The 26,761-nt window shown below is 34.2% G+C and overlaps 2 protein-coding genes across 4 annotated transcripts; one reads left to right on the forward strand and one right to left on the reverse strand.

The window, feature by feature from the left end:
• Window positions 1-299: 299 nt before the first annotated feature.
• On the reverse strand, window positions 300-6,242 carry LOC142972745 (uncharacterized). Its single transcript, XM_076114004.1, has one exon. It carries the CDS (start codon window positions 6,213-6,215, stop codon window positions 1,233-1,235), a length of 4,983 nt encoding a protein of 1,660 aa, XP_075970119.1. The 5' UTR covers window positions 6,216-6,242; the 3' UTR covers window positions 300-1,232.
• Window positions 6,243-9,061: 2,819 nt separating this feature from the next.
• LOC142973304 (uncharacterized) lies at window positions 9,062-20,841 on the forward strand. 3 transcript variants are annotated; one of them, XM_076114943.1, is made up of 3 exons: window positions 9,062-9,128; window positions 19,274-19,376; window positions 20,356-20,841. In XM_076114943.1, the coding sequence occupies exons 2-3, from the start codon at window positions 19,310-19,312 to the stop codon at window positions 20,496-20,498; spliced, it is 210 nt and encodes a 69-aa protein (XP_075971058.1). In that variant the 5' UTR covers window positions 9,062-9,128; window positions 19,274-19,309; the 3' UTR covers window positions 20,499-20,841. The 3 variants fall into 3 exon arrangements, with proteins under 3 accessions (XP_075971058.1, XP_075971059.1, XP_075971057.1); XM_076114944.1 differs by having other exon boundaries at window positions 9,071-9,157; XM_076114942.1 differs by lacking the exon at window positions 9,062-9,128 and adding an exon at window positions 14,049-14,125.
• The last annotated feature ends 5,920 nt before the right edge of the window (window positions 20,842-26,761 follow it).

Below are 26,761 nucleotides of genomic sequence, written 5' to 3' on the forward strand. Positions count from 1 at the left end.
ATTGGACATTTTGCAAGCCTTCATGTTTGCTCGAGTTGCCAATGTAGACCAGAACAAATTTTAATGTGAATTAAAATATTTAGGTGAAATGCGTTTGTTGTAAGATATTGATGAAGGTGAAGCAATTATTGGAATGGTTTACTTTTAGAAAATTCTAGATCAAAATAATGTATAAACAGACTTTGCGAATGTGACAAAATGAATAAGGCACAACGTCTTAAATACACTAATGGAATTAAAGGTTTTGGTTTGGGTGGTAACAAGATTACCTGGGTTGTATAATAAAAGTAAAATTTACAATTTTATAGCAAACTTTATTTATAAAAATAACAAAGTTATAAATAATATCAATTCGTTGTAAAAATTAACAATTACATCTATCACAGTAAGTATAATAAGTATATCGAATAATTACAGATTTTTGATAACAACTCATTTCGATCGCTTTCGACTATTGTACAGCGATACGTAATGTGGCACTTTCTATTACAATAGACTAATTACTTTCGAAAATATCCCAATCGCCAACTTACGATACTATAACAATAATTTAGTTCTTAACTTCGCCAGAGATTTTAATCTGACTAACATTATGTACAACTAGTTCATAAATATTACATTTTTTTAATACAGATACAATTTTAAACTGCACCTTTACAAATTTTATATAACGAAGCAATTTACATATATATTGCTCACTGAAATAATGAAAATAAAATCAGAGCAGTGATCGACGTATCAACTAGTGAAAATAAGCCAGTAAAGATACATTGCATTAGAGCCGGTATATTATACATTTACTGGTTACTACACGCTATTCATTATTACGATCGGCAACTTAATACCGACCACTTTCCGGCTCCGAGTCTCGGACGCAATTTAACCGAGACACAATAAGTCAATACATTTCATTACATCGGTGATCTATAGTTTCAACATTGTAATTAGAATTCGGTCGTTCACGACATTTCAATTTTCTATTAAAAACCACTAGCCTATACGTTACGTAAATTCTTGCGTCATATCTTTACTCTAACGACAGTAATGCTTGAACTATAATTTTCAAATCAAAACGCACTTCGAAACACGAGCAATTAAACGCTTGCTCTAAAATGTTTACTAGATTACCCAAATACTAGGTTTCAATTACAGTTTCATCATGCAATGCAGAAATGTTCGGATGGAATGGCAACTTTTCGTCACTTGGCGTATACTTAGTTTAATCTTTATAATTACGCGTCAACGTAATAATACATTCGTTTGCTTGGGTCAAGAATATAGCCAGGTGTTGTCGTCAGTACAGGTGCGGCTTGGACAAAACTATTTAGGAGTACAGCAGCATTCCTTCTTGCATCTCTCGCAGGGTCTTTTACTCTAATGTCGTCACCCTCTTTTTCTTTTGCTGCTACTATTTTGGCACTTCTATAGTTGCCTCCATGTAGCCTGTCAGTCCTTGTATTGTGTGGAGATGATGACTTATAATCATCGTCCTGTGATGAATGGTTATTGTCCCGATCATCATCTAACTCGATCAATTTCTCGTTTCTTCTTCCACCGCGTTTTGGGTTTTCATATTTGAGATTACCACCATGCATTCTTACGGGTGTATTGCTGGCATCAGTTAATTTAGCATTTCTGCTTGGATTCCTTGTACGTTTGATGTCACTCAATGATTTGAGATTACCGCCGTGCAATCGCTGGGGTGTATATTGATCTAATTCAACATGTTTCGTGTTCTCACTCTGCGAGGCTTCTGCGTCTTTCGGAGGCTTTGCAGCAGTGTCCTTTGCTCTAGGTTTGAGTAGAACTAAGTCTTCTTTCGTAGCCTGTCTGTAGTTGCCTCCGTGTTTGGGTCCTTTGTCTATATCAATATTGTCGTCAAATATTTCCACATCTCCTAATTTATTTACTTCCTTAGCTAAATTATCGTCCTTGTACAATTCTAAAGCTTCTGTTTTCTTATGAGGTTTCCTTTTAGGTGAATTCGGTATTTCTTTAATAATTTCTACTTCTTTGATGTCTTGTTTGAATTGAGTAACGTGTGGTGATGATTTATTAGAAGGTAGTTCTTTGTGTATTTCTATTTTCTTTCTTGTGACAATAGGTTTGTTCTCAGGCTTTGGGGTGCGCGGTGGAATAGTAGTTGTTCGAACGTGGGTAGCAACTGTTGGTGGAGGAGCGTCTGTAGTTCTGACTAGTGTTCGTTTTGTTGGTTCAGGTGTTGTTACTTCAGGCTCCGGTTCACTTTCTTCTTCATCATCTTCTTCTTCGTCATCATCATCGTCGTCATCATCATCATCATCATCATCGTCGTTATCATCATCATCGTCATCATCATCTCTCTCTTCATCGTCGTCCTCGTGGTTGTTTCTTCTAGATTGATGTTCTCTTCTTTCCCGTTCTTCTTCTTCCTTCTCATATAAAGGCATATAATCATCCATGTCTTGTTTAACTCCAATTAAATCATCAACTTCTCTTTCTCTCATATCATCTTCATCATCAGCACTGCCATCATCATCCCCGTAAGTTTGTGTGTCCGTCACTAAAGTACTCTTAGACGATTTCTTTTTCTTTTCCCTATATTTAGGAACTGTTGAATCGTCTTCTTTGTATTTCTTTTTCACTGGTGTTGCTTCTGTTGTTTCTGAGTCTTCTGGACTTTCACTAGGCTTGTAATTTCTGAATCTAGTAACCAGTCGAAGTCTTTCGGGTTCATCTTTATTTTCTTTTGGTCGTTCTGTTGTAGTTGATGTAGTAGTAATTCTCATTCTTCTCCTGAAGGAAGGCTTAGGTGTTGTAGTTGTTGTTGTTGTAGTAGTCTGTTCTTCTTCTTCTTCGTCTTCTGTTTCTTCTTCATCTTCATCATAATCTTCTTCGCTTTCATCGCTGTCATCTTCCAATTCTTCTTTCATATCATCTATTTCCTTCGAAACTGGTTTTAAAGTTGTAGTTGTAACAGTTTTCTTAACAGCATTAGAGGCCGCTACACTTTGAGTATCACCTTTGGGAAGGAATGATGAAACATCGTAGAAAGGTTTAACAGTTGTTTGTCTAATACGCTGTCTACCTCGAGTTGGCGCTGATGTCACCTCTTTCTTCGCTGTACTAGTTTCAGGTTTTTCAGTCGTAGTTCGTGTTTTATAATCTTCTACCGACATCGCTCGTTTGTTTTCAACTGGAGTATATTCTGTCTTGTGGTTTGCATGTCTCACTTCGTATCTCGGTTCTCCTCTGCGTTGATCGAGACTTACATCTACAATCGCTGGAGTGACATTATTTGACTTCGCTCTGTCTTTCTTGGTAATATCTACATAAGTTCGTGTGTTTCTATTTGTTTTGGCTTGTCTGTCGTCACGATTTGATCTGGACACTCTGTCTACAACTCGACTGGATTGTAATTGTCTTATCAAAGGACTGATATTACTAGTTGTTGTAGTTTTCTTTGAGTCTTGATATTGATTGTCTCTTATAATCTTGTATGGTTCATATACGAATGGAGCAGCCCGTTTTCGTCTAGCCATTGGAGGTAACTTAGTCACTTCTTCTTTGTTTTGGTAAGAATTGTAAGTTACATTTGCATTTTCTTTTTGTGAGTCTAATAAGGTTGCTGGTACTTGCAAAGTCCCTGTTGTATGATGTAAATCGTTCTTGATATTTGTCAGTATGTCCGTGTAAAGGTTTGATTGTTGAGTATTGTTTGTTGCTAAAGTACCTTGTGGTGTGTACAGTGTAGCTTTTAATTCGTCACTTGTCTTGTTCAAAGATTGTTGCAGCTGATTCTGTTCATTTCTTAATTTGTCCAATAGCATGAATATGTCTGTCTTAGTAGCTTCTTTTAGCTTTTCAGAGAAGTCAATTACATTGTTTACCTTTGATTCGGCAGCCTTTTCTTTCTTCTTCTTCAATAACAATTGATGATAAATCGGTAGTTTTGGTGCAGTGATAGGTTCAGGATTAGCAATAATATCTTCCTTGAAGAACGGACTATCTAAAGGATTTTCTCCGAAGTATTTAGCTTTGAAGCAGTCAATTTTGTCTCCAAGACCTTTGAGACGGGGTTGTTTTTTCACCATGTCAAATTTTTTCTCACCTTTGTCATTCGACTCGTCTTCCTCCTCATCTTCTTCGTCTTCTTCTGTGGGATTCTCTCCCTTCTTCAGTTTTTCTGGCAATGGGTCTACGTCATCATCAACCTCTGGACATTCTAACTTTGACCGCGAATCATAAAACTCGGTGCCACCGTCAGATTTGTTAGGAATAAATTTGAGATTTTCAGCATACCTTAATGGAGAATTCTTGTTTATAGCCTTCAAGTTTTTGAAGTAGTAAGGATATTTGTCTTTAATACTTTCTTTCTTTGGAAGTATTTTCTGCATAGCCATTTTTAGGATTTCTTCTTCTGTCAAGTATGTGTTATTTAGATTAATTTCAGGCACTTTAAAATTGGCTTCTCTTTTATCAACATCGTGTTGGATATTTGTTTCGTTCGTCTCATTTTGAGTAGATGCTTCGCCATCAAGGTTACCGTCAGCATCCATACGATCACTAGCAATAATTTCATTCGCATCACCTTCATTTTCAGTATCATCACTTTCCGCGTCGTCATTATCACTTTCATCATTATCACTGTCCTCGATGTCCGTGACTTCAGTACTCGTTTCCCCTTCTCTCTTATTTCGATTACCAACTTCTGGACCCTTATCACTGTGACGGTCAGCATCCACTGACTCTTCTTGTTCATCTTCTGAATAGTCCTCAGAGTCAATTTCTTCTTCATCATCTTTATTATCATTCTTCCATTTCTTTCCATGCTCCACTTTGTCTCTATACTCAGATCCTCTACCATCCTGATAACTTCCAAGGACCGATGGGATTTTATACAATCCACCACTATTTTCATGTTCTTTAAGAAAACCACCATGACCTTCATGATCCGAAGCATGTTTCTGTTCTCCAGCGTGGTCGTACGCTGAGTCTTCGTATCCTTCTTCACTGTACACCGTTTGGGCTTTAGTACTTTTCACAGCTTCACGTAATCTAGGAGCGTTTATTATCTCTTCTAAAGTCTCCGCATCATCGAATGCTGCTTTTCTTGGTACGTGCTTGAAAGTCTCTGTTTTTCTTACTTGTGCGTAGTTCTTTATTGGAATAAATTCGTCTTCTTCGTCACGCGGTGGCGGCTCGTTCTTCTGAAGCTCTAACTTCTGATAGATCACAGGTCGGTTTTGTTGCACAGCTTTATTAATCGATTCGTCTACGTTATTTCTAAGTTGCTGGTATTTTTGTTTGCCTTTTTCGTAAATATCGTAGCCTTCTTGGTCTTCACCAAGATTTTCAGCAAGTACTACTTGGGGATACTCGTTCCTTTCATCGTCATATTTCATAGCGTGTTGTTGTCTCAAATTATGAATGTGATTTTTCAAAGGTTTGTAGTGCACTGGCCTTATTTTAGCGTTCTGTTGGTTCCAAGGATGCCGGAAACGTTGATTTAAGACTTGGTCCCGGTGAGAATCTCTTGGTGGCATTCTGTAGTACACTGGACGTCGTTCAGGCCTGTGAATTTCATACCGCGCGGGTACATTTTTCTGCGGGAATAGTTTGCCATCTGTTTTTTTCTCACCCTCTAAATACTCATCTTCTGATATATTCGGCTGACCCGCTTCTTGTTCATACTTCTGTAGTCTATTTTTGCTACTTCTAAGGTCATTCCTGATTTTATCTAACACAGGATCTTGGTAGATTGCCTGCAATGCTGGCGTTTCCGCTTTGTATGGATGGAAAATCTCATAACCGGTAGACGCCGGGAACACATGATTTTTAATTTCTTCAGTTTTCTGAACATAATTTTGAAAAGGCTGATAAATAGTTTTATCTTCGTTGAGCAATTGATGGACACCTAACTTAGGTTTTTCTTTCCCCGTAAATGGTTTAATAGGGTACGCTTTGTAATGCTGTTGCGGGTTTTTAACACCATGGAAAGCGGCTATGTCGGCTGCAAACTGTGGTTTCTGTGCCGTATATTGGAAGTACTCAATCGGTATCGGCTGGGCCTGATGAAGAGTTTGTACATTTTGTGGCTGGAAGATTTCCACTTGGCTATTAGGTTCATTTTTCACTGCACTTGCACTGTCATCCCAGACCACTGGGACCTTGATAGTGTAACACAGTTCACAACACAAGAGCACTAAGAGTCCGATGACTTTGTTCATGTGCATTGTTTACATCACGGATCGCGGCGGAGTCTGGCGGTTGACTGAACCAGGTCGTTGGGCTACCGAACGGTTTTTATCTCCTCGGTGGTTCGTTGCGGACCGATTGCTTGTCGGCCGCTCGCTTTGTTTGTCGCGCATGGGTTAAGATGTGGCCTTAAGCGGGTGGAACGTTTTAACTAATCAATATTTTAACTAAATAATAATGTAACGTCATGCTCCTCAAAAAGTTTTGATTTAATTCAGGTGTTTTGGTTATTTTTTTATGTGCATGGATAGATAAAGATTTTGTCTTCAATTTAAGGCTAAGAGCTTATTGTACAGCAGAAGTTAAGGTAGTCTAGTGCTCCAAAACCAAGTGCGATCAATACTCTAAATTTTATTTCCTCAGAAAATACATTTGGAATAAACTAACCAAAGTCGCATTTTACATAAATTCACTTAACAAACTAATAATTTCCTTCAAAAAATCGCCAAAAGACGGTGACCCCTCTCATCAAATATTCATTGTTCATTTCACAAATAAGATGAATTTGATAAAAAAAAACGAATGAAGAAAATCTTCTATAACTTGCACCTAATACTTGTTCAATGGAGAAATTAAGAAAAAAAGGTACATGAAAGATAACGAAACAGATAAATGGAGGTCTGAGACAAAAGCAGCCGGATGCTGGAACCTTAGAAGGCTTGTTACGTGAAATATATGATTTATTGTCTCGCTCATGTTGTTATGTAACTTTCGCTCAGTTATCGCTGTTATTTATTGTACCTTAGACAAACCGTCACTAATAGTTGTAAAGGCTTAAAATGTATTTCATTTGCATGTGAAGATTGATGAAGCAAACTTTAGACATAATTTTTTGAAAGAAATATGACATCTTTTATTTAAACAAAAGTATTTAAACTGTGATTTCCAGTTTTATATTAGTATACTCTTTGAACTTTGTCTACCAACATAGGAAAAGGCGTGAGTTTATTTACCTACATATTTAATATTACTGGCGTAATTCGTATTTTTAAAGCCATTATTTTAACATAAAAGAAAACAAAAGTTGGCGCACCTACTGCTACAATTACCTACCGAGACAATTATAGAAGCCAATATCTCAAGGTTCTTTATTATGCTCAAGTCTTTTAACCACCTCTCAACAGTACACAAGTTCACTTTTGCCTAACATTATTATCTTTAATCTTATAATACAAAACAAATTCCAATTCACTATCACCTGCAGCTTCAATGGACCAAATAACGCGATTATCTCAACTCAAGCCGACTGTTATTGCGTATTCATTACATGACAAAAACCTAGCTTAACCGTAGGAGGTGAATTAGTTACGGCTAGGTCTAAATCTTGCAGTAACTGACCTTATCTTCGCGGTTGATATGGTCGTAATTTTATTATCACGATTTGTGTTACGCATGCCAACAATGGGTCGGATTTTCGTGGTAATTCAAGCTTGACTGCTGGTTTCTTGTTCCTTTTATTTATAAGTCAGTCGACGTATTTATCAGGATGGGAGTGAATAACAGCTGTTTCATGTAAAACTTATACTACTTATTTTTTTACTTTAATACCCTCAAATACTATCAGCGACGTAAAGGTGTAGAAAAGGCTTTGATGCTTCATCAGATCGGTATAATATGTAGTTGTAATAGTACACATTGTTAGGCTCTGAATAGTTCATTGGATTATATAAATCGTCACTCCACATCATTCGAAAATATACAGATAAATGTATACCAACAAATACCGACTCGTGAAATATTTTAAGTAAAGCATTAAATATTATTACACCAGTATTAATGGTAATAAGTTTAGGGAGAGGTGGTTAACCCGGCGATTAGAAAGGATAAGTGCGTAGATTCAACAAGGATTCTATTGCAACATGAGGACTGGGTCCACCTTCCGCGCTATTTGTAATTATTGCAATGTATTTAAGGATGGCAATATGTAACAACTTCATCTACAAGTAAAAATACTAACAACAGCACATAAACATAACTTTAATCTTTTGAAAATCGTCACAAAGTACAACGCAAACCTAAATTCACTCTTTGTGGATCACAAAAACATCTATTTTGTTTCGTTTAAGTATTGAATTTGCTACCAATGCGCAAATTGATAGCGGTATGGTAACTACCTTAACTACTGAGCCATGGTCGTTTTTGTGTCGTCCCGTCTATGGCGTTTAAGGTTCTCTGATCGGTGACCATCGTCACAGCTGCCTGTTGCTTAATATCTTTGCGACTACAATACTTTTCGGTTCAATAATTAGATTAGATCTTAATTTGGTCTTCTTTCCTTGACCATTATGACCCTTCATTTCTGGTCCTTATTTGATATTTAGATTGAAGAGATACTGTGTTATTCTTTTATTATGGGTATGTTAAGATGGCATAATACAAGATAGCATTAAAGCTTTAGGAACTGTTAATTCCCTGTGTATTATAGAACCTTGGGGTTTTGAATTTTATTTTTAATTGCATTTCGTTTTCAATAATTAATTTGCCAATATCAGTCTAGATAACATTCGCAAAAACTGTAAGTAATTCAGTTAAAAAATACATTAGTACATATTACAATGACACCGCGATTCTCTACCATTATCACTACCGACAATCGGCTCACTATCGAAATTTTTTGTATGACAATCGGTCCAGTGCAGCAGTGCCTCTAGCGGACGTCGTGGAAACTATTTTGGCAGTACATTTTAAATGTCAAACTCTCGATACTCGATAGTTCTAATTGTAGAGAATCGTGCTACTGCTAACCCTGTCCTAATAAGCGATCGACCGCTCCTTCAGGGGTTAAAAGCATGGATTGTGAAACTGAAGCAGCGTGCACACGTCCCACTAGTCACTGCACTCACCGCTAGTCGCCGGTAGTCCGCGAGACCAATAAATAAACACAGCATTAGGTAATTGTACGCCTACATTCTGTTCTCAGGTATTTTGTGGTTTAGTCTTTCCGTGTACTTGTTTGTTCATGTTTTGTAATGTTTGTTGTGGTTTAGTTATAAATGCCTATGGTGTGAATGTGTGTGAGTGGTCGTTGTAAGATCCCAGGTTTGAAACCAGAATCATTCTGATTTGTGTTTCTGCATTTTGGGTTACGGTAAAAGTGATTTCGGTTGCTCACTGCTGCTTTGGTTTACATTTTTTTTATATCTCAATCGTGTCCCAATCAAGACTTATCAAAGGAAAGTAGAATCTTATCATGATGAGTTATACAAATAGGTAAGTATTAAGTATACAAAAATCTTTGTGGGGATCAAACCTATACCTTTAGCTCGATGATAGCAGAGAAGTAGATCGCCTTTTCCACTGCGCCTAAGTCTCTTTAGCACTTACGCCTTATTACTTCTAAGAGTTAAAACACATAACATGTTATATCATTTCCAACACTCAAGGAGTCAATCAAACCAATTAATTTCCAATCGTGTCTAATTTTAAATGAGACTTACAACAACAATGATGGTTTTGTGAAACATAACGGGTACTTTATGTAACGATGTTTGCAATCAACAAATAGAGCAATCGCTTTGATTGATGTAATTTGGGACGTGCTTGTACTTTAGGCCTCTTCTCTTTGACGTAAACCTCGTAACGCGGTAGATGGAAGAATGAAATTGTCGAGGAGAAGTTTGAAAACGAGATATGATGATTGCCATGCTGCTTTGCTCCGCGTGCGATAGTATGTGTCTCAATTCTAAATAGTAACTAATAGTACTTTAAGTTCGTTTGTTTTAAAGCAGCAGGTTTTAAAATAGCTCAAATAATTGTAATGTCTAACTATCTTTGGATTTCACCATTAAAATGTTCAATTTTTATAGAGTTTGAATCTTATGAGTAAGTAACTTTAGAGACTATACTAAAAACTCAACAACAATTTAATCCGCTTTTCTATGCCATTAGTGTTTTAACCAGCAGGATTTCTCATTGCAACATTAGACTGAAAAAGGCTTAAAAACAATAATACTAAAAAAACACTAACATAATAAAGAACCTGTTAGGATGAATCTATGAACCAATAACTTTCTTGGAAAACAATGATCGTAATTTTACACACTAGCGTAAAGATGTTAAGCGTTTTTCCACCTGCCTCTGAGTCTATCAATAGGAAGTACAAGAAATGTCTCAATGATCGTTTCTCTATTGTGCACTCTTGACATCGAGTCAGTGCCCTAGGGTCTAGGCCGTAGTTATGATTAACTATTGCAGAATAAAACCTTTTGCTTGATAGCAACGATTTCTAGTCCAAGAATCGATTTAATGCTTGAAATGAATAAGTAATTATAATTTTTTTGGGTTTGAGTAAACAACTTTCAGTAGCTTTTTTTAGGTTTTTCATAATCCGATATTGTTTATACTATTGACAAATGGTAATTGTAGCCATTAGATATAGTGTTACAACAACAAAATTACAGCAAATGATTTTGACGTTTTCTTTAATATAAAATTTCGCACTGTAATAAATATTTACTTCTTTTCTTACACTCCCTTAGATTTTAGTGATTAACATTGATTGACAATCGGTCCAGCGCCTCTAGCTGACGTCGTAGAAACTATTTTGGCAGTACATTTTAAATGTCAAACTCTCGATTGTAAAGAAAAAAGTTGTAAAGAATTGCGCTACAGATCTACTTTTTAAAATCTCCAAAAGTCACTACTCCATTGACCCATCAAGTACCGGCAAAAAAACCATTTCAAAACCGTTTACCAAATCATGAGTAACGCAAACAGTTGTAACTCTTGTTACACTCCATGGTGTTCAATATTACTATCGGTTACTAATGGTTACCGACGGTTACCGATGGTTACATCGTTCCTGTAACCAACGGTCACGGTGAACGTGATTCAACTGTTCGTAATATTGATCGAGATTTTGTGTAGTACTTTTTGATAGTAGTTAAATTATGGAGACAATTTATTTTCTATAAATATTCTGACACGAGTTTGTTGGTTGTTTAATTTATTATAGGTTCTTATTTATCAAATATTAGTTATAATCCTGTCGACCCTCTAAGGTAAGCTTGAAAAAATGGACGGAATTACGCTGATCGGATTATCAAGCATTCACCATAGCTGCAAACTATCTAAATCGTTCGTAGGACGATTTTCGTACTAATAGGATTATAAAAGAAATAAAAAATAATAAACATTTTTTATAGGTTACTAATATTTCTGTAATTTTAACCATAAAATCACTTATTACTTAATAACTTCACCAATACCTTGGTTCATTGATCCCTACAGCTGATATAACTGAGACATATAAAAACATAATACTCGTAGTTTACTGGGTAACTGGAGCACTGTCTGTACTGCATGTACTAGGAAATGTTATAACCACAATCGGCTTCCTATAAACCTCTATAAATATAGATAGTTCGAAAGCAAAAGTAAGTTTGTTTTCTCTTAAGGTTTCCTTTCTTTCTAAGGTTTTATCCTGTAATTGAGATTTTAAAACATTGAAAGTTCAACTAACTAATTTAGTTTATGAATCGCTAATAGATTTTTAAAGCAATAAATTGTAGCACTTTGCTGTTGAACTAGCAGTATAGGAAAGCAAAAAAAGTATTCCACAATTATCATATTATTATCTTTATAGTTTCTTCCGATAAAGTCAGACACTAGTTTAAAGACTGTATTCATCAAGCCTTATCTAAACCAGTAGTCACATTCTTTGCAACATTTCTACGGACTAAGGTCAAATGCCTCTAGTTATCTCTTTACAAGCATGAACCGTAATATAACCCAAATTTCCAACCTAACGATATATTTATTTTACTAACTTTCAATTTGAAGCGAAAATCTTTGTTAAAGTACTCAATAAACCACTGTTTATATTTATATCACTAAAATTACAATAACAAATCTGAAAGAGTAAATAGTTTTGTCATCATAATAATAGATCTAAGTACTCTGTTGATTTACATTTAGTAACCTACTGTTGCAACGAACATTGGAAACCGTAGAGTCAAGGAAAAAGAGTTTTTATATGTTAGGTTTTGTAAAACGTGTCTAATTGTAAAATGAACTGAGACTAGAATAAATTAATTTAGTTAGGTCACTCACTTTTATAAGTCCAAGTAATTGTTACAAAGGCTTGGGAAAGCTTTGTAATTTATGAAATAGGAAACAAGTGATTTTTTTATAATTATTTTTGTTTATGTATGTGAATTAGACTATTACTTTCGTTATTGAATTGTGTATTGTGTGTGAAAATCCAAATAGAACATTAATGTTTTCGACACTGTTTGCAATGTTTTATGGTAAATGGCAATTTAAAATATTTTTGAATTTGTTATAAAACCTTTTATTTGATCATTAAAATATTGACTACAAAAAAATACTGAATAATATTATCCAAGCCTAAACAGTTAGGTTTTATTATGAACAGTGCGTTCTTGATTTGACAAAGTACAGCGCCATCTGTGTATATTGCTTTGAACTTTTTGATTTAAGACATTACTATACAAACGTAACTCGACTATGGCAAGGCTTTATAAACACTTCTTTCTTGGTTCATGTTAGTTCGTGGTTTTACCGTCATATTACAAAAGCGAAAGAAGCAATTCAATTAATGTTTTAAAACTATTGCTCTACAATAGCTTTAAAACATGAATTACATTGTTACTTTCGCCTAATTTAACATAATCAATGCAATTTTGGCACTCTTACTCAAAGTTTAATAGAGATAAAATTCAAAGCATTTGCAATTGATAAATATCGGTATGTTATCAACCTCATCAGGCTGTCGCTAAATATTCATTATCGTCACATCTCGGCCTTACTTAGATGAATGATTACCTAGTACTCTCAAGGGCTAAGGTCAAAGATGCTGAGATACGATTGGTATTTTAGCTAAGATTGTTATCAGAACTTTAGATACCATTATTGAATAGCTCGCATTTCAGTGGTAATCTGGAATAAATACATATATTTTATTTACTACCCTAATAAACGATTTGATTTGATTTGTACCTATTGTTGTAGGTAGTTTAGAAAAACAATTAGGAATTTTCAATACTTTTGAAGCCAGTTGAAGCATTGGACTTACGATAGGGAGAGGCTGGGTTTGTTGGTAACTTAAGAACATAAATATTAACGTTTGAATTTAATTAGTGGTACCTTATCTTATATTTAAAAAGTAATGGTCTGAAGAGTTTTACTACTTCTGAATATTTGTATAGTTTATCAGAGAAAAATATGGCTGTTTTGTTTTGACACTTAAATTGGTCCTAAGTTTTTTACTAGGTGCTTTAAAATCATGAAGTATTTTTAGATTAGAATATCTTCCACTAGTTGATTGGTTGTGCCATTTATTTCTTCGGTCCATTAAAATAACAAGAAAATAGGTGTTAATTGGTATTTTGTAAAAATATTCCGTTCATTCATCCGAAAATATTTCTTTGCTAACCATCTCACTATTTTGGTTATAATATCTTTTACTGTCATTCTTGCTCCTCTGGTTGCCATTTTGGTATGTTATTAGAAGTTAAATTAAATTGTATGTAAGGTATTTTAGTATTATATTGGAGATTTCCAAAGGCAGTATTTAGTCTGTTTTTACCCAGTTTGCTATTCAATGTTCAGTTCGGAAAAATCCTTTTATGGATAGTTACGAGTACATAAAAATAAAATCTCAAAATATGGGACTATACCTTGAAACGTTTAAACATTATTCATTTCCAAATAATAACTGTTAAGTTTCAATTTTAAATTTTAGCTACCATTTCGACTAGATACTTAAACAAAGCACTCAGTTCAGTACTACATATTTATTGGCTAGTAAATAAGACAAAGTAAGTCGAGTGACGGTCAACAACTCGTATATAAATGCGGGGAGTATCCGCGCGCGATTCACTTAAATAAAACCTACCTGCTGGTTACCAACATGAATTGTTTACGGGTAAGTCGATATTATTTTCATTATTTATTATCAGGTCCTTGTTTATTCAATTTTATATTTACCTATAACCTTTTTTTTAAAACAATTGATAACAATGTGTCTCCTAAAAAGGTTAAGCCTTCAGGCTTCACCCACTTCTAATTAAAATATCTGTTAGATAACTTGAATTTTGCTGAACAGCTGGAATTTTGACAATAGATTTTACACATATTCTGACCCTTATTAAGCCGAAAGATTATCTGACAGTGTCAGATAAACTATGAAACTCTACCTCAATCTTGTATCAACCGAAGATTTAGTATAATTACAAGTGCATTCCATACACGCAGAATTCTTAAATTACAGATTTTTTAAAATATTTTTCTCTTCTTTGTGAAGAGCCGGCGAATACTCATGAATCCTGATCCTGCTATTGTATTTCAAAGGAAATGGTTGTGAACATTTTCCAATCGTAACCCTGCCTCTATTACATGCGGCTGACATTGTTAAAGAAAATCGTAGGTGTGTTTCATATAACTCTACCTATATCGTCGGGTTGAATAGGCGTGATATTTTGTACGTATGTAAAAAACAAAGCTCACTTAACTTATATAACAAGAGTGATTGTTAATTTTAATTATTGTTAATACATTCATGCTTAAACGTGTTGAACTTAAGGTCAAGGCGAAGTTTTTATATAATTCGGTTCATTAACGAGATCTAATTGATCAGTCGCAATTATGAGCTAATCATATTATGCTTAGACACTTCCGAATTGTATCTGAAGTTGTTTTTAATTAGATGTTTAACGAATTACTCTTGTATATGATTGATTATAATGTTTAAATTATTGTATACGAATATGTTTCTGTTATATTGAAACGGTTTTTGTTTATTTGTTTGTTTGATCGCGCTTATCTCAGAAATACGGGTCTGATTTGAAACATTATTTTATTATCTTTCAGTGTTAGTTTATTTATCAAGGAAGTTGCGCGAGTCAGCTGGTGTATAATAAACCTCATTAATATATTTTTGATCCGAAAATACTAGCTTTGCGCGTTTATTTCCTTTACTTTTTGGTTATAATTAATTCAGGCCAAATGCTAACACTCATGATAGTTAATGATACACAGAGTGAATATACCGTGGAAGGAAGGGCCAATGACAATTATAGCTGGCAAGGAATTCCAGGCCACTCTTTTTAATCGCCAAGGCATAATATAATCTACCCCTTTACAAAAATATATCCCGCGTTTTACCCGATACCATAGAGAATAAATGGAGTCCATTCTAAAATATTTTCAGCAAATTATCGTTCTTGTTTACATATATAATTTGTACAAAAAACTGTAAACAAGAAAGATAAGCCTACTAAAATAACACTTAAAAAGTCGTAATTGAAACAAATTGAACCGATGATATAACGGAAATAAACTCGAACTTGAATTTATCGACAATTTATCAATCACTTTCTAAGTTTTATCAATTTGCTTCAAAATAATTACATAATTATAATTAACACTGTTACCTTGGAAGTACGACTTTCACCAATAATCGTAAATAAACGAAAGTTAAAAATATCCAAGTATTTTATAAGGTTTGAAGTAACTGACACAAAAATATTATTTTTATGTGAAAATTATGCATATTTTAAGGCCTATGACGATGTTTGTAGAACAGTAAATTATATACTTTTAGACTTACATTTTAACTTATCTTACCCTTGTGACATAAATGTAACTTTAGATATCATTCTGTAACATAATGTGTTTTCTTACGTGTTCTCTTTTATGTAATACCTACTACTAACGCAAAATACGCAAAACCTCAGAAAATTAGTTAAATATGCAATAGTAGTATCAGTGCCTAATACATTTTTAAGTCCAGTTTCTAAATAAGTGGCAGATTAGTAATCTGCTAGCTAACGTGTGACAGAAAAACCACTGCCAAATTTCCCGCTCATATATTATTAAAAAGTGCTGAAGACGAGTCTTATTCTAACAAAAACTTCAGAACCGATTTTTATGGAACTGTAAAGTAATGTTTGTGCAGAACCTAAAAACTTTTTACTTTCTGGAGGCTATTATTTGTAAGATTACTAGACCATATCCCTACATGCAGTTATTGTCATTTATCAACAATTAATAATGTGTCACCGATTCTTGAAGGCCTAAAACTAGAACTCTGTAACCTAGATTACACAGCCTTTTAGTAGCCTGACAGTTCTCTAAAATCTAATCCATCTGTCCCATATACCACCTAAGTTAGCAACCAGTCAGCCTTCAATGAAGGTTGTACAAGATCAAGTGCAGGTGCACAATCAGTCAGTTGACAATGTTATGTCATGCGCTGACATCAATTGTGCTAGAAGGTCTTGATATATTATGTATGAGTGTGACAAGTTTATGCTATCGGGGCTTATTGGAACATTGAAAGTAGATCTATAAGTAGTCTAATTTTGTATATAATATGCTAGAGCGTTTTGTGGGCTTTGACTACTTTCTATGGTAGTTAAAAATTTTAATATGGCCACAAAGTTTTGCGTATTATATTGAAGTAATTTTGCGAAAATGCCTACGTTAAATAGTTCTCTATCCACTAGCAAGCGGGAAATCTAGAAAACTTAGCTACATCTCCCGACTTGTATCTTATCAATAAGTTGGGCCATATAAATATGCCCTTAAGTTAAGGTTTTTAATAACAAATGAGAGGTTTAAAGGTTACCGATAACAAATACAGATACAGATTACAAAAAATCTTAGCTTTTGGTGTGATCATAAAAGCATAAATTAATATATTTAAAGTTAAATGAATAGGTAGCATAATACATCAGTGCAATTTGATCAAGGATAATCAAATACGGTCTTCTCAGGTTGCATTGTAAACATAATACCGAATTTGAATCAAAACTATCGGTTGTATCCATGACTCAGATACATAATACTCTACAATTATGATAAAAATCATATTATATGTATGTTGCGACGTTCATAGCCAGTTGCGTTTGCCGGTCAAACGATGTGCGGTTAATCAACCCTTGACGCGCTCTTTCAACGGATGGGTGGCCGCTTAATAGTATGTTTATTGAGTGTTTGCGTACTTTCGAGAGTTTGTAATACTCAGTCCCAGTTGTTGTCGATTCAGATAACAGTCGATAAGCCAAGTCAAAGGCCTTTTGGTGGGAATTACAAACTTAAACACTAGGTTTACTATTTACCATACTAAAAACTAAATCTTACCTTGGCACATTGATGTTAGTTGCTGGTGCAAATAGTGGACTAAACATACTGGTACAGTCTTATTATTTAATCCCAATCCATTAAATTGTTTCAATATATCAGCGTCATTTTAAACACCACTTTACACACATCATAATTAGATTATTACTTGTCATGTAATCTCAAGCACTAGACTAAATATTATTAATTATAGTAAATCACAAGTCCTAAACATATCACAATCAGAATCTAGTTAATCGCAAAAAACTCAATATAACATTGCTTATAAACCACAAACTACTTCACTGCAAAAGTCTTTTTTATAAAGTTTTGTTCAACTACCCTCTTCCTGATTGCACTAATTTATTCGAGCATCGCGGAAACATTAAAATTATATAAGTAATAATTAATATGCACACGTAAGTAGGCAGTGTTTCAAGGTTACACGAAATGTCAGTTGCATTGCTTCGAACTTTTGTTTACATCTGGTGACGTAGGCAATTTTTGTTATGACATGTTTTGAGACCTATGATCAAAGGAATTTAGTCAAGTTTATTTGTTTCTCTAATTGCAGTATTTTGGCCGACAAAAGCCTGTCTTCCTGTATTTTCTAGGGCTATAAACAGTTGAATAAAAAAATTTGATCAAATCGGATCTGTAGTTTAGCAAAGCAACCATAAAAGACTTTTGACAGTATATTGTATGAAATACTTTATCTTAGAATTGGAAATTAATGTCTCAATTGTGTCTATAAAGTGTTAAAATTTTCCTCCGTTTCTGCCTTGATTTATATCAAAATAACTTAAATTTGAAGAATAAAATCCCATTTGTTACATTCAGTGCTTCGAAAAAAACACGACATGACTGAGCCATGACCCTCAGAATACTAAAACCTAGTTCAAGGATCAATAAGCCTATAACGTCAGTATAGGAAGGTTTATGCGCATTTTTTCAATTTTAATCGCTACCGCCTACCGGCTTTTTGACCTTCGCAAATCATTAATATTCAAACACATAAGACAAATTACTAGTGCCAAATTATAATACAGAAATATTGTTTATTTCCTATTATTAAAGGAAACATTGATACGAAGATTTAGGGTAATATTGAAAGTGTTTATATTACTTAAATTTAGCATTATTATTCTTTTTTATCTATAGCAAAAGTAAAGTGTTATCATAATTGTATGTAGACTTTTAATAACCCAAATGATTATGTAACTTTTATAATAAATGCAATGTATTTTTAGCTAATAATTACCCAAAAAAACTTCAAAATAATTTGACGAAACATTACGTAACGCACTAATTATTTTTTTGCAAAATGTAGCCCTACATAATCCAGTTGCGCGATTTTTACAGTAAGTACAAACATTTGTATAGTAGTCAACAGTATCATCTAGTTATAACTTGAAGATTATTGTTTTCAACATTCAAGCAAAGCGATCTAATACATACTCGACATACTTACATATACACACGTTTGTTTACATACAGACAATTAGGCTCATCGCCGTGCGAGGTTGCCTCAGAGTCATGGTCGTACAAATCGTCAGATTTACTTAATTGTTCCGTGCAGGGCTAAGGTTTTGGAACAATGTAGGATCATATTATTCACTGGATTAAGGGTGTCAGTGAATTTTTATTGATATTATTTAGGCAGACATAGATTTGACATGTTTTACCATTTTGCTTTATTAATGCTGATTATTATAAGAAGATAACGTAGTTAAAGAAATAAGAATACGTTACACCCCTAGCATCACCAAGAGTGATGTCTATTAATTTAGTGGACAGTGTAGTATATATTTAAGTACAGTTTCTACGAAAGCTTAAGCGAATCAAAAGTTCTTATGATACTTAACTTATTTTATTAGTAATTTTATTTTTTAATTCTTATTTTTTCAAATTTATCTTTCCATCTCTCAAATTATTTGTTTACTATTTACAGCTATCAGTCCTGTTAAGCGCGGTATGTGCGCTGTTCATGTTGGTGTCTGCGGCGCCTGACAGTGCCGGACATGCTCCCCTTCCAGGACCTGGACTCTCTTATGGTATGCTCTTTTACTATGATTCCTTAGATTATACCTTATAGTTAGGATTGGTAAGAAGAAAAATCACTAGAATGTTTCAAGCCATTTTTTTGGTCTTTGCTTTATAAGGGAGTGCTTACCATAAGACGTTGCCTTACAAAATAATTGTCGATACCACTTCATCTCGGATTTTCAATGCTATTGTAATAATAGAGCTGGAGTCTTAACTTAATTAGTATGTATTTTTTTATTTCTTTCTTTAATAATAAATATATAAATACTATTATAATTTTAGACTAAAGTATTAGTAGAGTTATTGGCATTATAAGCTTTGATGGGCGTAAGTCTTTTACTATCAAGTAACTTACAATTTCTGTTTACAGTAGCGTCGTCATAAAACAAGGAAAAAAATCGAAACATTGATAATAGTATTCTATAAATAAGTATTATGTATTTAACCTTAGAATGGACACTAGCGTGAATATTGCGCAACTAAAACAATTTGGTTACCTCATCCTAGAGTATTTGAATAAAATTGCATAAAACTGCGAACCTTGCATTCCAAATTAAATGATCTAAGTCGTTTTAGTTTAAGATAACAAGGACTGATTACAAACTACAATTCTTTACTAAACGTTAGATTTATATCTGCTAACTCACTTTTGTCTTGTCTTACCATACACAGAAAGAGACCAAATGCCACTAGCCATGAGTTTTGTTGACATGGCGAGATAAAAATATAAATTACATTCAGTATGTGCATATATCGAAAGTTTTTAGTAAAAAATCGGTAATTACTACTTTATCCTTTGCTTGGACTTTTGGTGTCTTGGCTGGATGAGGCTCTGCTATGCTGTGGTCTGGAGGTAAGCTCTTACCTCCAAACCCCCAGATAACACTAATAGAATACCAAATATATGATGAGCGGATAGAAACAATACATTATTTTCAAGAAAAGAGTTAAATATGAATACTAATAACACCTAACACCCTGTTTCAGGAGGCATCCCCTACGGGAGTGTAAGCGGCAACGTCGCAGATTTCTTCAGTCGACAAGGGCCATCTAGCGGACGGTCTGTGAATTTCGGCAGCGATCACCATGGCAACCGAGTTGATTTCGCTCCTATTGAACAGTACCTATGATAGATGTCGCTAGTTGTAAGTTAATGTTAAGAAGATTTATTTGTACAGTTAGCTATACTTTGAGTAAGAACTTAATGTTAGTTAAGTAGTTAGTAAAATTTTTAAATAAACTTTTATAAAAACCTTTTATTTAAAGTAAAAAATATTTCTCATCCGTTAAGGATTGCTTAGAAAAATGTTATATTTAAAAAAAAATCTTATACTTTTCCCCTTTGATACCGAGATTTTTATGTTTATATACATACTTATACATCTCCTAATTCAATTGTAGGATTATAAATAACCAATACTGAGATTTTTTAATGTTGCATTAATGACGCTTTTATTTATTTTATAAATATAAATAAATAATACCAGCATTGTTTTATTTCAAAAACTCTACTAAATAAATTAATTGTCGATTTAAAGATAAATTAAGAAATGTTCAGTCCAATTAAACGAATAGCAAATTATATCTTTTCTAAAGTATTTTAAAAGTACTATTATCATATCCTAACGCGACAGCTGTATAAGCGGCAGCGAATCTCAAATTCACAGATTCGATTCCATGGCTAGACAAAATGTTAATGCGTACTATAGTACTCAAAGTAAAGCCAATTAATATCAAGAAAAATAAGTTGTTTGTTTGTTGGTCGTATGGTTGGTTAGTGGTCAACCTAGTGTCAAAGTTGTTCGGCTTGAACAAAAGAGAAGCCTTAAGAGAAAAAAAAGAAATATAAGTCAAATCACGCATTATTACTACCACTTTACAGTGTGAAGTTCACACACAGACATAAATTCACATTATCCGATTGTATTACACGTACTTAAGTAAAACACCACAACACTAATCCACAAGTAGTAACATTGTCATGACATACTCGTGTAAACACAATGTCGCTTTTTCAATTTACTTCCCACGAGGGCCCTTTGTTGTCGTTAGTACTGGTTTTTAGTTAAACGCATGTGTCTGATAGTAGATGTAGATTTTTATTGATAAGGTATATTGAGTTGTTACTTATGAGGAGATAATTGATTCAAGTATGTATGCGTGTAGAAAAATAAATATTTTCTATGATGATGTGATGTCTCTCGTTGTATAGGGATATTAAGCGATTGCGGGCGTTAAGAAATTGTACCTATTATCAACCTCGTAACGTCGTTTTTCATATGGAAGTTTTAGCCATTCATTCATTTTTTATTATTATTTATTTAATATGGTCTATAAATGGAGTCAATAGTAGGTAATTAAGACACTTCACATTCAAAAGCCTCTTAGCTAAGTCCGTTATCGAATATTATACCTTTGATAACAGATTGATACCATTATTATTTTCAAAAGAGAATAATAATTGGTATAATCTTGAAGAAAACTGAACAGCAGCACTTGTAGACGGCGGTCCTGTATAACAAGATCTATGGATGTAAACGAAGCAAGGGAATTTTGTAAAGATTGTATTAAGTGATGTTCTCTGGTCGTTGCCTACCTTCATAGGAAGATGGCGTAATTTAATGTATGTATGTAAAAGTGATCAGAAAAAAACATCTAGTTTTATAGAAACCAAGTAAAACATAATTTAAAGTCTATTCCCAGTATCGTATCTTTAAATAGATTGGAAGGACGCCAGCGATAGTTTCCCACCACTGTTTTGGAGACCGATGGATATCTCACTAGACACTGTGGACAGTCAATGCGCTGACATTTACTGCTTAGGTATTAGGTACTAAATCAAGGAAAAGATGTGATGGGATTAGTAAAAAAAGAATGCTGTTTTCCTACAATCATAGGGTATTTACTGGAACTAATACGATAAATAATTGAAACAATATTGTCCCTATGCTGAGCAACGGAATGAGAGAGAGATAGCCTTGACTCCACCACTACTTTGTACGCATAATAAATTACGTATTAAGTACGTATTTAGCTGTATCATTTGACTAATATTTTCTTTCACAGTTAACACGTCGTTTCCCCTATACGCTGGCATTTATGAAGTTCCACAGGAAAATAACACCCCACGTTTCAATTCGTGAGAAAGAATACAGCTGCATAAAAAATTCTATTCATAATACCAAAGGGTGGGCTCGGGGTTGAATGTCGATGTCCTTAGCGCTTAGTTAAGGTACTGCTTACACTAATATATCGGGGTGTTAAGGTTCAAATCTCGAGTGGATCAATTACGTGTGTGATTCACAAAACCTCTAAACACGATATTAATAAATACTTTATGAGGAAGTTGTTTTTAAAAGTTGTATACTAAGAAAAGGAGCCATATTTTAAAATCAACTTATAGCATACCCCAAAAACTTTAGATTAGGTAAAATTTTAACTAATCTTACACAATTCACCTTCGTCTCTGACCCAGTTGTGTGTAATAACTAACAACTTTGCATGTATGTATGTTTGTACATGGCTATTGAAGCCTAATGTCATAGTATCGGTGCTCCGACGCGTGGCGAACGACCCAGTGCGGTTCTTATTGGCTGTTATGTCACTTTGTGGTGACCTTGGGTTGCTTTTAGTAGGGTATGATTTTTAATAAAATAAAGGAAGGTGTAACTGCAAGCCCGTGGCTACACCAGACCAAACTGATTGAGTAAATATGTCAGGATTTTCAAAAGTCTTTTAGGCTGAATATGTCCTGCAGATTTTCCATCGCGTAGTAGATGAATAAAGAATGTAAAGATTTTATTTTTCTTTTTCTCCTTTTAAAGAATGGTGAGTGCATGTCTTCTGTGGATTGAATCAGCACCGCGTTACGTGAATATAAATATTACCTACATCATAGGAGATTTACCTTCTACTTAGAGGCATCATTATATAAGCAAAGTATAATATAAGGTACACTAACGAATTAATGAAAAGAAACAAATAATTATTTTTATTAATACACATTAGTTTTTTTTTTAGGCTTGTTTCGAAGGGGTAGTTCGAACCCCTGGAGGCAAGTTTATAAAATCAAATCTCTTTACATACTGAAACAAACATCTCATTAAGATCATTACCACACCAACCTTATCTCCAAACAAAAAAGGTACAATCTACTCTAAGGACCGAATGACATAAGTCAATTTCACGGCCGTCAAGAGCGGTAGCCGATGACCAACAGTTTGATTCACCATTAGACACAGAACACGATTGAATGTGACGCAGCTGTTATATGGAAAAGGTTGATTATTTACCTTTAAAACAAAGACTGTGAGCGTCTAGGTTTTGTTTGATACAATGGTGTTGCGAAGTAGGTTTTGTAAAATTAGGTGTCTTAATTTGGTAAGGTTTTGTAAAAGGTGTGGAGTAATAAGGGGATTGTGTATTATAAATCTGTTTAAAAATGCACACTACATAGTCTATTTTAAGATTTTCAGGGTTAACATCTAAGTTTAATTGAAGGGAAATAATTACTAATTGGAATTCATATGAACCTATACTTTTCGTAATATTATAAATACATACGTCTGTCCGTCAGCTTCACTTTCATGATAAACTTTAAACTGAAAATTATCTTGGTTGAGAAGTTGGGGCTAAACATAGGCCACTATATGAAAAAAAAATGAGGGATAAAACTATGAACGCGAGTGAAGATGCGTGTCGTCAACACAAGCCCATGGACCATGTTTACTCTAAAACCATGCTTTTTCTTCAATACCTACACATTCCTACCCGTTCACATAATAATTCTACATTAGGCCATCATTACTAACACTTATAGAATTAAAAGTATCCCTAATTGCTAACAAAACTGTCTTGTATGTCAGTAGCAGTCGGTTATAAAGATATATGAGTGCGAAACGTTTTAGACAGCGAACGATTGTTGTTGGTGATTAAAATTCTACTCTCGTCACCTTCGTCGACTTGGTAACAGTGGATTTAAGGCAATAAAACATAATCTGACACCATTTGCTTCTGTTGTAGCCAGAACTAACTTCAAAACAAACATGGTTGATCGTTATGGGATTTGGTCTGCTCATTTGGATGATAACTTTAGGTATCTCGTAGTTGATTAGGCTTTATGGGCTAATTTTCTTGTCAATGTCTTAACTTTATTATAACAAAATATGGGATATTGATGGAATTGAGGCGCTCGTGGCTAGTGGCGCTCATCAATTGGTATACGATCAGTGGGTTAAGCAACCTTGGCGCGACTTTCCATAGATGAGTGGCCGCATACTGGTATTCAAGTTAAGCGTCACCGTGCTTCGGAGAGCACGGAAAATGTCGATCCCGGTTGCTGTCAATAAAATAACAGTCGTTAAGCTATGTCAAGGGCCTTCGGGCGGCTTGAACAACTTTGACACTAGGTTGACCACTAACCATACGACGAACGAACGAACGGTGTCCATGGGTAGCGACATCCCTGGCCTGAACCTAAATTAGAAATAAAAATCATTATTTACTCTTATCTGATCCAATATCCAGTTTTGAAGTTGTGGGGTAGGCAATATTTCATCATGAACTGAAATATTTAGTGCAATACAATTACATTATAATTTATCGAAAAAATGTTCAGTACAGTAATTTCAGGGTTAGTTTTTCAAATGTTTTCAAACGGCAATAATCCGTTAGTTTGTTTTTCTTCATCAGTAGGACACATATCCGTTTCTACTTGGCATGTGGAGGTTTTTTCTCACAATAAAAAAGGCATTCCATTAAGAACATTACTTGAGGCGAATATTAAACGTTGATGTATGAATGAATGTCGCCAATTGTTTGTTTCGTGACGTCAGGATAAGGCTACGGTTATACTTGGATTAATACTTAATATAAAGACAACTAAAATATGGCACTTGAAAGATAATGCAAATAAGATCTTTAGTGTAAACTTTAAATAAGGCAATTTTCTGGTCAAATTGAATCTGGGTACAGATGATAGGATGAGAAAGAGAGCTCTAAAATTACTTTAAAGAATATTTTCTGGGTCCATTTGGGGGCATCGTCACTATTCTGAAGTCCCGTCTGAAAACCATAAGTCTTCTAAAACCACTAAAGAAGGCAAGGGAATAAAGAATGTTGCTGCAAAAATAAGCCAGGAGTTTGTCACGTAAAAAATAATAACAACTTAACTCGAAGACAAATGTGCTTTCAATGTAAAATCTAGCACAAAGTGACATGACGAATGATCACGATATTTCCAATTTCCCCGTCTCGTCGCTCACATCAAAGCTGTATTTTTTGCATCGATCCTTATTTACTATTACGTATTCAAGTCTCGTGTCTATTGGTATTTTGTGTCCAATTCTTACTGTGACGCGTTTGGCGATTGAATGGTGTTATCGAACGTTTAGTATTAAATGTGGTTAAGAGCTGTGACAGCCGAGTAGTCTAAGTTCTGGCTTCTCTATGTGGTTGGGGGTACGAGCCCTAGGTAAAATACCAATGACTTCTCTAAGTTGAGTCTGCAAGTCAATAAAACGAATACCTCTCGCCGATGAACACAAAGTTTACTAAACTGGCTCTCCATGAGGTTTTCTTGAAAAAGGTTTCAGGATATGAATTGTAAAGTTTAACCCGCTAACTAGGGAGAAGCGGCACGCAAAAGAATTTTTTTTTTTTAACGGTGTTGTTCAAGAGAATTTCTTTCCTTAGCATTTAATTTTGGCTAGCGAGGTAGATTGAGACCTGGCCCCTCATTAATTCCTAAAAAAGATAACAGCATATTTTACCAGCAGTAAAACTGTAATGGGCCAAAATTTTGTTAACACCAATAAACAGTTTATTCTTAAAGAATATTTCCGATAAGTTTAATACAATAAATGCACTGCTTAGTTTCCCGTTACATTACATTTTTGTAAACAATGAGGTCTTCTGATTTATTGGAGTAAGTTTGTATTGAATGAAACATTTTGATGCTATTGTTCGATATGACGGAGGCGTCACGAGTTAGAATAATATTACGACTCGATTTAGTGTTCCTAAGGAAGACTAACAATTTATTTTTATTTATTGAAAGCCCGTACTTCATAATAATATATTTGTAAAGATTAACTTATCAACTGTCAAACCAAACCCAATTTTTGGTACCTGAAATAACTAACAAAATATTTATTTGCTTCTGGATAGTAATTATATGCCTACATTTTACGTTGGTGTTTCCGCAATGGGAAAAAGACATGATTTTGAAAAGTTGTTTGAAAATGTTCCCAAAGTCTCAGTCAGTCGGAAATCAGATCTCGATACATTGAACACGAGCTTGACATCTAATTTTCGACTTTTAATGCACAAAATGGTTGCTATACGCTTCGTAGATATTTTTGTTCGGATGTATCTCAGGCCTAACCGAATAATA

The sequence above is a fragment of the Anticarsia gemmatalis genome, chromosome 5 (genome assembly GCF_050436995.1).
Source record: "Anticarsia gemmatalis isolate Benzon Research Colony breed Stoneville strain chromosome 5, ilAntGemm2 primary, whole genome shotgun sequence".
In the NCBI taxonomy this organism is placed as follows: Eukaryota; Metazoa; Arthropoda; class Insecta; order Lepidoptera; family Erebidae; genus Anticarsia; species Anticarsia gemmatalis.

Bases quoted from the DNA above. Each gene is read 5' to 3' on its own strand.
- LOC142973304 (XM_076114942.1), top strand. The intron at 19,377-20,355 runs GTATGCTCTTTT...ACCCTGTTTCAG, and splicing joins AGGACCTGGACTCTCTTATG to GAGGCATCCCCTACGGGAGT.
- LOC142972745 (XM_076114004.1), bottom strand. From the start codon at position 6,215: ATGCACATGAACAAAGTCATCGGACTCTTAGTGCTCTTGTGTTGTGAA.